Source organism: Patagioenas fasciata, chromosome 1 (assembly GCF_037038585.1).
Source record: "Patagioenas fasciata isolate bPatFas1 chromosome 1, bPatFas1.hap1, whole genome shotgun sequence".
Lineage (NCBI taxonomy): Eukaryota > Metazoa > Chordata > Aves > Columbiformes > Columbidae > Patagioenas > Patagioenas fasciata.
The window spans coordinates 106,271,427-106,283,855 of record NC_092520.1 but is presented as its reverse complement, the minus strand read 5'-3'; the positions used below and the strand labels follow the sequence as shown (position 1 = coordinate 106,283,855).

General features: G+C 45.7%; 1 protein-coding gene across 1 annotated transcript; it reads left to right on the top strand.

Moving 5' to 3' along the window:
* The first annotated feature begins 6,491 nt into the window (after positions 1–6,491).
* On the top strand, positions 6,492–9,559 carry SAT1 (spermidine/spermine N1-acetyltransferase 1). Its single transcript, XM_065859065.2, has 6 exons — positions 6,492–6,772; positions 7,075–7,126; positions 7,218–7,301; positions 8,499–8,600; positions 8,694–8,734; positions 9,042–9,559. Exons 1-6 carry the CDS (start codon positions 6,707–6,709, stop codon positions 9,210–9,212), a joined length of 516 nt encoding a protein of 171 aa, XP_065715137.1. The 5' UTR covers positions 6,492–6,706; the 3' UTR covers positions 9,213–9,559.
* Positions 9,560–12,429: the final 2,870 nt, after the last annotated feature.

The following is a 12,429-nucleotide window of genomic DNA, read 5'->3' as shown; positions in this document are numbered from 1 at the left end:
GCCTTGGTGTTTTCTAGGGAGGTTTAAGAAAACACCGCCGTGCTGAATACGCCCTGCGCTTCCCGCAGGCGGAGAGTCAACGAATTTAACGCGGAACCGAAGAGTCTTAGGGCAGAGAGGACAACCCGCGCACGCCGGACTGCGCGGCCAACTCCTGCTCCGCACGCAGACGCTGTGGAGCCGGCTAGGATCTACCTGCCAGTAGGAGAACCGGCCGCCGGCCGTCTTGGAACCTCCCAGGGACCGGTGCACCGACGGCCAAGTGCAGCCCGCGGCTTTCACACCCAACAGAGTGTGTGTGGCCGTCCCCGGTCATTGCAACTTGCCAGCAAAATGGTGCTTATAGGAGGTGGAAGTTAGCTATGAGGTTGTTCAACATGCCTTGCTAAAGACTTACCCAAGACACCACTGAGATTGTGCGAGGATATGAGAAAACAGATGTTCTAGCAATCAGTGAAAGTACATTAACCAGATTATTACTTGCAAGAGTGTGAGAAATGCAGTTGTGATTCGTGCTGAAATGTTTAATGTTTACAGATATAACCAAATGAGGCACTGACTCCGAACCTGGAAAAAGGGAAGGTGGTTAAGTTCTATGTAAAAAGTTATGAAACTTGTTTATGAAGTTATATTGACAGAGAGAACTAACATTTTAAGGGTTAACTAAACATATAATGGGTGCCTACTAACAAACTAACACTTTAAGGCTTAGCCACACAATAAATGCTTAGTTTAGAGCTTTATGTAAACTTACGTTAAGAAAAACAGAACCCCATCGAATGCCAAGATAAGAAGTTTTACTGCACCTAGCTGTAAACTTGAGGCAAGATAACAAAGATTTACAGCAAAAGGGAGCACAAGTCTGGTTTCAATCGACTTGGCAGCTTGGGTCCCAGTCAATTCAGCATAATGAGCCAAAGGTAGAAAGTTCACCGTGACGAAGCTGAAGGAGCCTTCATCCAAAGACCCCTCCTCAAATTCACCAAGTGACACTGCACAGGCGCAACAGGGTAGGGTCAAGGAGGTGACTATGGAAATGGTTATCTGAGACTCACTTTATGAATATGTATAGGCATTCCTGGGGTCATTATGAATATGTAATACCTTACTGTATTTAAGCACACTTCTTATTGTTAAAAGGTGTGCGTGTTGGGCGGAGCGAATCCCCCGCGCACCCAGCGCTGTTTTGCTTATGCTCTAATGAACATGTGTTTAAAGAATACAATTAAGGAATTGGATTAAACGTTGTTTATCCATAGAAAAAGCGTAAGTTATTTATTTCAATAGTAACATGAAAGGTTGAAGGAGCTGGGTCTCTTTAGTTTGGAGGAGACTGAGGGGTGACTCCATTAATGTTTATAAATATGTGAAGAGTGAGTGTCATGAGGATGGACCCAGGCTCTTCTCGGTGACAACCAATGATAGGACAAGGGGCAATGAGTACAAACTGGAACACAAGAGGTTCCACTTAAATTTGAGAAGAAATTTCTTCACAGTGAGGGTGCCAGAACACTGGAACAGGCTGCCCAGGGAGGTTGTGGAGTCTCCTACTCTGGAGACATTCAAAACCCACCTGGACACATTCCTGTGTAACCTCATCTAGGTGTTCCTGCTCTGGCAGGGGGATTGGACTAGATGATCTTTTGAGGTCACTTCCAATTCCTAACGTTCTGTCATTCTGTGATTCTGTGATCAGTCTTTTTTTCTAGTATCACCTTACTTTTGATAAATTGCTTCCAAACAAAAGAAACTAAGGCTATGTGAATTGAAAAGTAGAACTCATTTCTTTTTTTCATAGGAGACTTGTAATAGATTGCAGATTTTGGTTTTGAAAGACTGAGCGGCTGAAGTTGTGTGCCTTGTACACCAAGCAAAACCCACCTGGAACCAGCCCTTGCCACTAGCACGGTTTTTCTGTCATGGATGCAGTGTGAGCACTTACCTCCTGTTTCACAGCCGCGTAACCGGGCAAAAGTGAGGGGCCTGGCAGGTGATCCTTGTTCACAGAGCAGGCAGGCTGGCACACAGGGCACAATAGGGGAAAAGCTCTCCTCAGCCAGCTGACACCCCCGAATATCTTACAAGTCCCATCCCCAGCTCCAGTCCTGGTACACACCAGCCCGTGCAGTCACACGCCTCTTGCGACATGACCACGAACAGACCAGTTCTGTGTGGCTGCAGAGGAAAAAGTTGAGAGTGCTGTTGCAAAGTTGCTCGTTCATTGGGGCATGAGAAAAAAAATCTGGAAACCTGTTGCTGGTGCATGCTGTAGGTTCAAAAAACAAGATGCCATGAAAAGAATCACCTCTGGACAGTGCAAAAGACCATGCCAAAATTATGATTGTGACATATAGGAAAAGCACCTGCTCATCCTGCAAATCCCCATTAGTTTTAAGCAAAAATTTACATTCCCCAGGTATCTTTTTAGAGCCTGAGATAGTGCACCCGAGGACACCAATTTAAGTATGTTGCAGGATCAGAGACAAAGGGACTTCTACTGTATCCAAAACATTAAAGTTACAAAATTAAGGCTTGATTTTTTCCCAATATTTATTATTGTAACTTTTATACCCCAAATTATTTGCATGCATGATACAGATGATTTGTGGAGGCAGGCAGACCGCTACGTCTAAATCTCAGATTCATCATACAGGAATGCAAGGAATCTTCCTAGCGAAGGAGGAATTCAAAAATTAAAATATGAGAAGTAAAGAGAGTTTGATTAGTCAAACAGCAAATAAAGAAAACTGGTGCCCACTTTGAGCCTTTCCATCCAGACTCCAAGAAAAGAGGATATTCAGAAATCTAGATGCAAACAAAAATATGCTATCAGTTCAAGTCCAGCTGAGGTCCCATAACTCTCTGAATAAATCATTCAGCTGTATCGCCGTGAAAGGTTCTCAGGGAACTGACCTGGCTCCTTCCTATGGCTTGAGACTAGACAAGACCTCCAGCTCTGGAGAGGATGTGGGGAAGACATAGCACTCTGTATGCTCTTATTAATACCAGTTCCTGTTGCATGCTAAAAAAGAAAGTGCTGCTTGCTATTTTGCACAACATTCTCTGTTGCCCCACTTACAAGTAAGATTTAGGGAGGAGATAAAATGAGAGTAAGAACAACAATACACATGATCTTTTTAGATAATTCTAACCATTCTACCCCTCAAACATGGAAGCAGCAGCCCTTCTGGTGGGAATGAAGACGGATTCATTCAGGTTCTGCACAGAAGCAGCTGCTGGCTGGTAACAGAAAAGTGAGCTAATCCAGAGTTCAGTGCATATTTCATTACAACAGGTTATTTCGACCTCGGTTTACCTCAAACACACCTGCTAACCGCTTTCCAGCATGCACATTTGCATAATTTGAGAAAAACGTGATCCTTTTCAGGAGACTTACCACTATGCATTCGCTTGGAGACAAGTCCAAAGAAACAGGCTGACCGCTCAAGGATAAAATCTGAGCCCTGTGAAAGTCGCCAGAGATTTCACCACTGACCTCAGTTACACCAAGAGGACACAAAACCTGCTCAAAGAGAAAGAGATCTGAGACAAAAGGCAGGAGCTGTACAGTATAAGGCCCATCAGTTTGATTCATTCACAAAACTGAGTTCTTTTAGAACTTCTCTGTAAAATATTCTTACACTTCTTATTAATCTTAGTTATTCTGAAAAAAATACCTCTAGTATAACTAAATAATTGCAGCATAGTCTCAGAAATCTAGGTATCTTAATTGGATATTTTTCTTTTTTTTTCCTCTGGATTTCCTATTGTTTCCTGAAACTATTTTTGATACTTTGGGGAAACTTTAAATTGTTTTTTCTTCTACCTTGTGAATTTGAAAGCCATTTCTAATGAACTCTATTCTCTGGGGTGGCACAATATCAGCATATTTCTGAGCAAGTTAAAGCAGGACTTTCAAAAACAGTCAAGGTGGACACTGCTTATTTTTGCTGAAGCCTCAATTTCTAAAAATCATGTCTTTTTTCACTTGAGAATGAAAGAAACCAGGTACTTTCTGCTCTTACGTAAGAGTAGGTTTCCAGACAACGTGACTTCCTCGTTGTGAAATACAAAACAAAAAGAGCTGACACAACACAAACACTGTTGAACCTTTCAGAGGGACAGTATTCCCCATTTCTGATACCACTCAGATAATTTCTAGGCATTGAAAAAAAGTATTTTCATTAAATATTTGTAGTTAGGCTAGGTCTGTTTGCTAGTTTATCCAGATTCAGTCTCCCTACCAAAAGCCCTGTCCTGAAGGATTTACGGATCCTTAACACTTTCTGAAACATATCTTAACTTTTCTGCTACCAGCCATTGGCTGTTGTTTTGTGCTTTGGAAATGCTTCGGTGCTTTGGGCATCTCTGTTTTTGCTGCAATAGAGGATACACAGAGCCAGTCAGGGTGTTTGCATAAACCCTAAATCACTCTTCCAGAGCTCCAAGTGCTTTCCACTGTGGCAAAGGATTTTTTTTGGCCAACACCAGCCACCAGAATACACACCTATATACAATTCTCTTGTAGTCTCATGTTCCATGCTGGTCCTCTGTCTAAATGAAGGTGAACCTTGTCGGATACACTGAAAAACAGGGCACGAGTGTTCTAAGACTGTTTGGGAATCCAGGTTTTAAGGATTGTTATTTTGCAGCAGTAGCATGACTTAGTGTCTTCCCATATCCCAAATCATTCTTAAGTCTGATTAAGCTAAATAAAAGGCTTCTTTACAGTACCTAAGAATGGACATGACGGTTGCAAAGTTTATAGAAGAGGGTGAAAAGAAAATAATGCATATGCCAAATAATTTTTTCTATACTTCTCCGGGTGGCCTATAGATCTGCGTGGTCAGGATGCAGCTCTCGTTCTGCAGCAGATATAGAATCACAGAACCACAGAATGTTAGGGATTGGAAGGGACCTCAAAAGATCATCTAGTCCAATCCCCCTGCTGGAGCAGGAACACTTAGATGAGGTTACACAGGAATGTGTCCAGGCGGGTTTTGAATGTCTCCAGAGGAGACTCCACAACCCACTGGGCAGCCTGTTCCAGTGTTCTGATACTCTCACTGAGAAGAAGTTTCTTCTCAAATTTAAGTGGAACCTCTTGTGTTCCAGTTTGAACCCGTTACCCGTTGTCCTACCACTGGTAGTCACCAAGAAGAGCCTGGCTCCATCCTCGTGACACTCACCCTTTTACATATTTATAAACATTAATGGAGTCACCCCTCAGTCTCCTCTTCTCCAAGCTAAAGAGACCCAGCTCCCTCAGCCTTTCCTCATAAGGGAGATGCTCCACTCCCTTAATCATCTTTGTTGCCCTACGCTGGACTCTCTCCAGCAGTTCCCTGTCCTTCTTGAACTGAGGGGCCAAAAACTGTACACAATATTCCAGGTGTGGTCTCACCAGGGCAGAGTAGAGGGGAAGGAGAACCTCTCTGGACCTACTAACCACCCCCCTTCTAACACACCCGAGGATGCCATTGGCCTTCCTGGCCACAGGGCCACAGTGCTGGCTCATGGTCATCCTGCTGTCCACCAGGACCCCCAGGTCCTTTTCCCCTACACTGCATCTGTAGGTGATGTTCATATGATGAGCTGGGCTGGGCATAAGTCTTCCTGCCTTTCATACTCCAAAGCCATTTTGGGGAGTTTATGCAGATTGAATTTCTCCATCACATCATCCATACCTCCATGGGAAAGGGGTCTTGGCCTCCCTTATGGGAGATGACTGGCAGACCCCTCTCATTTTTAAAACACTCTGCTCCTTTGTGCTTCTCCCGGCACTACCCCTTCTGGTATAGCGGGTTGGTTATTGTGTGTGCGTCAGGCTGGAAAATGCCCAAAGTCCACAGTGAAACTCTGACCCTTTCTCCATCAGGTCGCTCCTGCCCTTGGTACGAGACAGCCCCGCTCCGCAGGGTGTGGTACGGGTCGCTATTGAGTATTTCAAGGAAGTACAGAGGCTTTTTTTTCTCTCTCTCTTCATACAGCAGTGAAAAATACTATGCCGAAAGCCGCCGTCCACCCTGAGCGCTGAGCCAAGGCGGCGCCACGGCCCCCAAGATGGTGCCGCGGTGCCCAGCGTCCCTGCCCCGCCCGCCCGGGCTCGGTTTTCGGGGTACCCTGGCAGGCGGTGCCGGGAGAATCCGGCAGCCCCGAAGGGCGGCAGGGAGGGGTCCCCGGGCGGCGCTGGGTGAGTGCCCTGAGCCCCGGGCCCGTCGCCCTGCACCCTCCCTCCCTCCCTGCCGCTCAGCGAGACCGGGCGGGTCCGACCAGAGCGCCCTGCAGTGCCGCCCGCCTCCGCTAGGGGGCGCCACCGTGCGGGGAGGAGGAGTGGGCGAGTCACGAGACGCCCCGCACCAACTGTTGCCGGCAGGCTGAGGCAGGATTCCGGAGAGGGGCGCTATCATTGGCTGAGGGCGAGCACCACAGGCGCTCCCATTGGCTTGCATGCCGGGAGAGGAGGAGCGTGGGCGTCTATAAAGAAGGATCCCGGCGCCAGTATCGAGCACCGTTCGAGTCCGGGACACAGCGGCTTCTGGTCGAAGGTCGCGTGTCTGCTGAGCGCCGCCGGGACATGCTCGGAGCCTGACTGACCGCAGGTGGCCGCCGCGCCCGGGACACGAATGAAGAAGCAGTTGCTCCTCCTGTTCACACATCGGGGACTCGTCAGCCGAGGGGGCCGCAGGGGGAAGCGCCGTCGAAAATGGCCTCGTTCAGTATCCGCGCCGCGCGTCCTGAGGACTGCTCCGACCTGCTGCGACTGATCAAGGTGCGGGAGGGGCGGCGGTTGCGGGGTCGCTCCGGCGGCAGGCGGGGCTGGCCGGTGCGTGTGTCCCCCCCAACACCCTTCCATGGCTGTCCGGGGAGGGGCCGGAGGCCTCGTCTGGCGCCGCTCTCCCCGCGGAGCGAGGGCGGGTTTGGGGCAGATCCGCAGCCGTCATAGGGGAAGCGGGGGGGTGTGCAGCTTGTCCTTCGGTGTGAGCAAAAACAAGCTCTTGCGCAAGGCGGTGGCGGGGGGGTGGGTGGGGAGCGGCCAATGGGAAAGTCCCCTTACGTGTTGTTATCTTCCAGGAGCTGGCGAAATATGAGGACATGGAGGATCAAGTGGTGCTAACTGAAAAAGGTAAAAAAGCGAAGCGGCACCTCTTCACCGGGTCGGTAACCAAGTGAGGGTGTCTGTAGCTCAGGTGCCGGTTTAATCTGTTTTTTTCTAGAGCTGCTTGAGGATGGTTTTGGCGAGCACCCCTTCTACCACTGTCTGGTTGCTGAAATTCCAAAAGAACAGTGGTCCTCTGAAGGTGAGACTTGCTGATGCTTAAACTTCAAATGCTAAATGTGTGAGAGCCATCTTATACTTAATGTTATCACTTATACATAAGGTTCCACTAGTAAATTGGGGTAGGAGGAATAGGTTAACCATTAAATGCAGTAACATACGGTAATACTCAGCTGAAGTGGTTGCTGATCCTGGAGGCATGGGAAGATCAGGTATAACTTAATGTACTTGACTCCAATTAATTAGATGGCTTTTCTTGTTTGACCCTGACTTACCTTGATGTAATCCTGTTGAATCACTTTTTTTTCTTTAATTTGTCCCCAATCTTCAGGTTACAGTCTCTAGCTTCGCCATGTACATGGCCCTTCTGTGTACATGGATGGGCGGGGAGGTAACTAAAAGATCCGTTACACAATAAAGTAGATGATCATAATATGAGGTAAGGTCTACAGGGACAAGTGCTGTTCCCAAACCTTTACCAAAGACACAGTAGAACAGAAATCTGTTTGCACGCTTCTGTTACAGTATGTGCAGAGTGTTATGGCAGATGTGGTTAAAATACTTGAGGTTTAGGTTTGAGTGGGTTGCTGTTGGAAGAGTTGATTTCTCTTCCCTGTTGAAACACAGAGTTATAATTGAAGCTTGAGCTTTGCTTACCTTGACTGTAGGGTGCTGAAGGTAAAGAAAATGGTGTGGTGCTGTCAGTGGAAGCATAAGTTGCGGTGTTGGAAATGCTGCTGTAAAGGTGTGCTGTGAGCATGCACTCCCACACAATGTAGTTGCTGAGGAATATGCATTGGAAGATCAGTGTTGTGGAGTTTCATAGACTTTTGGTTGCTAAGGAAGCAGAGTTGGGGCAGTCATCTGGATTGTGAACTGTTGTGTAAAGTTTCTACCTGTGTTCCAGAATGGAAGTACTGATAAATCAGTAGGGTATACATTTGTTTGTAGAAAAAAGCTTTGCATTCAGCCCTTACTATGATAGTGCTTTTGAGGATTTCAGGGTATGGCAATGGCAATCTTCATTCTGTTAGGTTGATAAAATTAGCCAGAACTCATGTTTTCAGTAGTGTGCTTATTTGTAAACTTCATTATTAATTCTAACCTAGTTGCCAATATCTGCATGTCACAGAGAATCTGTATGTTTAAACATGCATGTAAGACTTAATATTTTTGCCTCTTAAATTCAGACTAGCTGAAGTTTCACCCTTTGTTTCAGAACACTGCATTGTGGGATTTGCCATGTATTACTTTACTTATGATCCATGGATTGGGAAACTGCTGTATCTTGAAGATTTTTATGTGATGGCTGAATATAGAGGTATGTATTACAGAATTAGATGAGTTGCTTCCTGTAGGGCTTCTTTAAAATTCAAACTTAGTTTCTTATTGTGGTGTTCTTGGTTTTTTTTAGGACTTGGCATTGGGTCAGAAATTCTGAAGAACTTGAGTCAGGTATGTTTAAGTGATAAGTCTAAACAAGCAGAACTGAGAACACATGGTAAGGCAGTATTCTTGCTCTTCCAACTGCATGAGAGCTTTTCCTTCAGCACTACTCAGAACTAAATTAAAGGAAGTGACAGAATACTAGACAGCTTAAAACGCTGTCTAGAGTCTGAACAGTGACAAGCACTGAAGTGACTGACAGAATGAACTTGATGACCTGTGGTGATACACAGTTGCTGAGTAGTCTCACCAGTTCTCACTGGGCTTGTCATCTGGAGCTGTTGATGGAAATGTGTTGTGTTGCACACTTTTGCAGGTTGCTGTGAGGTCCCGCTGCAGCAGTATGCACTTCCTTGTGGCAGAGTGGAACGAACCGTCGATCAGGTTCTATAAGAGAAGGGGTGCCTCTGATCTGTCCACTGAGGAGGGGTGGAGGCTCTTCAAAATTGACAAAGAGTATCTCTTGAAGATGGCAACAGAAGAGTGAGAGATGATTCCAGCAAATAAATTCTTTCCGTGAATGCACACGCTCTCTGAATAAACTCCTTCTTGCTTTCTGTGTACAGTTTGTAGTGGAATAAAGTAGTGTGGATGCTAATAATTAAAATTATATGCAGGCGTGGTCATAGAGTAATTGGTACTGTGATCTGGATTTGAGGCATCTGTGAAGTTGGGTCCATGTGCTTGTGTGCATCCTTTACCAGTGTGGGCTTGTAATCTTTGTATATGGAAACTTCATTCTTGTAAGTGTCATTCAAATGTGTACAATGTACACACTGGTAGGGTTTGTTTTAATTATTGCCTTTTATAAAAATAAATAGTGTTTTCACTTCATGGCAGTAGTTCTGACTCTAATTCTCACATACAGTTTTCAGTTAGATAACATGTGGATTTTAATAAAAGACTCTCTAATTCACCCTAACATTTTCATGGGCCTTACTGCAGTCCCAGAGTGCTGAAAGGAGCACTGTGACTGCAGGACCTAGTAGTGAGCTGCTGGGTGTTCAGAGGGGTTTGAGATCAACCCCTACTTTGTGTGTGGTGCAGAGCATGCTCTCTAGTGAGCACGTTCTACAACTGAGCTATGTGTGAGGTGCAGTTGGAGCCCCTAAATTAGGCCACTGGAAAGTGGCTTCAGGAAAATCTGGAGCCTCCAACATTGCCTCCTTTGGACATGTAAATCACAAAACTAGGCTTGACTGGTCAGGAGTAGGAAAAGTATTTTTATCATGGTCTCCTTTCTGTGATTCTTAAAACATCAAACTATAGTGTTTCTGCTAATCTGGGTTTATGTGCATGATTTCAGATGCTGTGCGGAGTTTCTGCATGTACATCAGTGCACTCTGGTCAGTGGCAGTGATGAGATGTTTGAAATTAAATGTTGTGTTAAGCAGTGGAAAACAGATGTGTATTTAAGGCTTGGTACTGCAGTAAGTGAAAAGAATGCTGCTCATTAATTTTTTAATTAGTTTTGAAACAAATTTATCAACTTTGCAGTACTGTGTCTGCCCTTAGCATGAGCTGATGGTGAAAGTGGATGCATGCCAGTTTTAAGCTGTTCTCCTCTTGCCCTGTAGTAACCCCACAACAAAAGGCTTCTTTTGGCCAGCATTGCTTTCACTTCAAAGGAAAGGAAGAGGCTTACCTGCCTTGTAACACGCACTGATTTAAATAAAACAATGTTTTAAACAGATTTTAATCACTGTAGTAATCATGTAATCTGGAAGATGTCTTGTAATCCTAGAGAGTGGTGGGCAGTGACTGCTTCAACCATGGGTAATGCTAACCTAATTTTAAAAGCAAGAAAGTATTTAGCATGAAAGTATTCTTGGTTCCTGTTTTGTTTTTTAACTAAGGTGTAAGCAGCAGTGTGCCAGCTCTCCCCAGGTGTGAGATACAGCTGTCAGCTGTTGCCTCAGGAATGAGAAGACAAGTAAGAAACACAGGAGCTCTTGGAAGCAGAAGGTAGTGTATGTCCAAGTGATTGGACAAATACGTGCTGGACTGAGCCCAGAATATGTCACATAAATAGCCTGATTTAGCAGATCAGGTTCTGCATAAGAAACAGTCATTTCCAGCCACTCCCCGTGTCTGTGCAGCACCTCAGCTGTGAGAGATTCATACCACACACAGGAGCCTGAGACTCAAATCCCTCTTCTGCTCAAGGGGAACGTAAATCTGTGTTTCTCACTGGGCAGCAGATTAAATACCAGGCTACACACCTCCCTGCTTGCTCTTGCTGAGCCTATGCTCTTCTGCAAGTCCCTAGGCCAAAAGAGGTGAGAATAAGCCCACCTGATGAACTGGCCTGGCAGCTAGCACTGGTTGTGGCATGGGAAGGATGAGATAGTCTCCAGCAGCTCTCACTGAGCATCAAGGTGTTGTGCCTTCTCATGGGTGAAGCTGCAATAACTTCTCGGGTAACTCTGAGCTACAGTAACCTACCTGCGCATCTCAGTCCTCCTGCAACCTGGTTTGAAACTATTTTAAGCTGGTGCTTTTGGCCCTGCATCTCAGCCCAGAAGGTGATTACTAGTAGAGCAGTTTAAGAATGTTTTTATTTTCAAATTAACAGTTCATCAGATATCTAGGACAGACCTGCCCAAATCTCAGGCCCCAGACTTCTGGAGCACAATAAGGCTATCAAAGCTGCACAACTGAATGGAACAAGCTAACTAATTACGCATTATAATTAGGAAAGTAAGCAGCTTAGTAAAATTCTCAATCAATTTAAAAGTGCTTATCGTGTCTCATTCATCATCTTCTGCCACTGCATTTTCTAAATGAATTCTGCTGAAATAGATTTTTGGAGAGTCACAGAAAACAAGGGAGGCAGCACTAAATAAGAAGACCTTTTCTAGCTGACTGTGATTATTTTAAACATTCACATGTGAAAGTAAAGACAAGGATTAACCTTTCAGATGTGACTTTCACTGAGGTCCCACTCAGAGGTAGGGTTTTTAAAACCAGCAGAAATACTCTTGCAGTTCAGGTAACAGAGCCTCCAACAGAGTGATGTGGTAATGCCATGGCTCAAGAAAAGACTGACTTCGAATGCCCTCAATAACTTTTTCTCAAGCTACCGGGCGACCAAAGTGCTGATTACATCTCCGGGGAGGTGAGGTGCAAAGAACCTCCCGGCTCTCAAGCTCGTGACCCAGGAAGTTCTCTTCATGCTGAGCCAGCCAGCAGAAGACTTTGCAATCACAGCATTTCTGCGTTCCATCGGGTGGGGATAGAAGTGACCTCGGACAGCCTTGAGACCAAAGGACACGGTGGAGGGTCATACCCAGCTGCAAGAAGGAGCACTGGGCTTGCCACCCCCTCTCGGCTTGGTGTTTTCCTGCTCGCAGGCTCCCACACAATGATCTGAGCTGTAGCCATAGCAACGGCATGGAAGGAGGCTTTTTTTGTCTACATAATTTAAAACATAATATATATGTGAAAAACAACCCTTCCCCCTCCTCTCTTCTTTTAAAGAGCCTGTTATCTCAATGTAATTTGAAAAGCCAGTGCAAACTTCTTCCCCAAAGAGCATATAGGTGCTTGAAGATGGGAGATGTGCCATCTGGAACCTGGCCAGGTGAATGTGGAAGTGTCTCTGACGCAGCTGCAGGGAAAACACCAGCTACCTCCGGAGCAGGGCCTCAGGAAAACATTGCATAATTCGCCGTCACACAGCATTACCTCAGGCTGGAGGCTAG

Coding starts and splice junctions, on each gene's coding strand:
- SAT1 (XM_065859065.2), top strand. CDS start 6,707: ATGGCCTCGTTCAGTATCCGCGCCGCGCGTCCTGAGGACTGCTCCGAC. Junction 6,773..7,074: donor ACCTGCTGCGACTGATCAAG/GTGCGGGAGGGG, acceptor GTTATCTTCCAG/GAGCTGGCGAAATATGAGGA. Junction 7,302..8,498: donor AGAACAGTGGTCCTCTGAAG/GTGAGACTTGCT, acceptor CCTTTGTTTCAG/AACACTGCATTGTGGGATTT.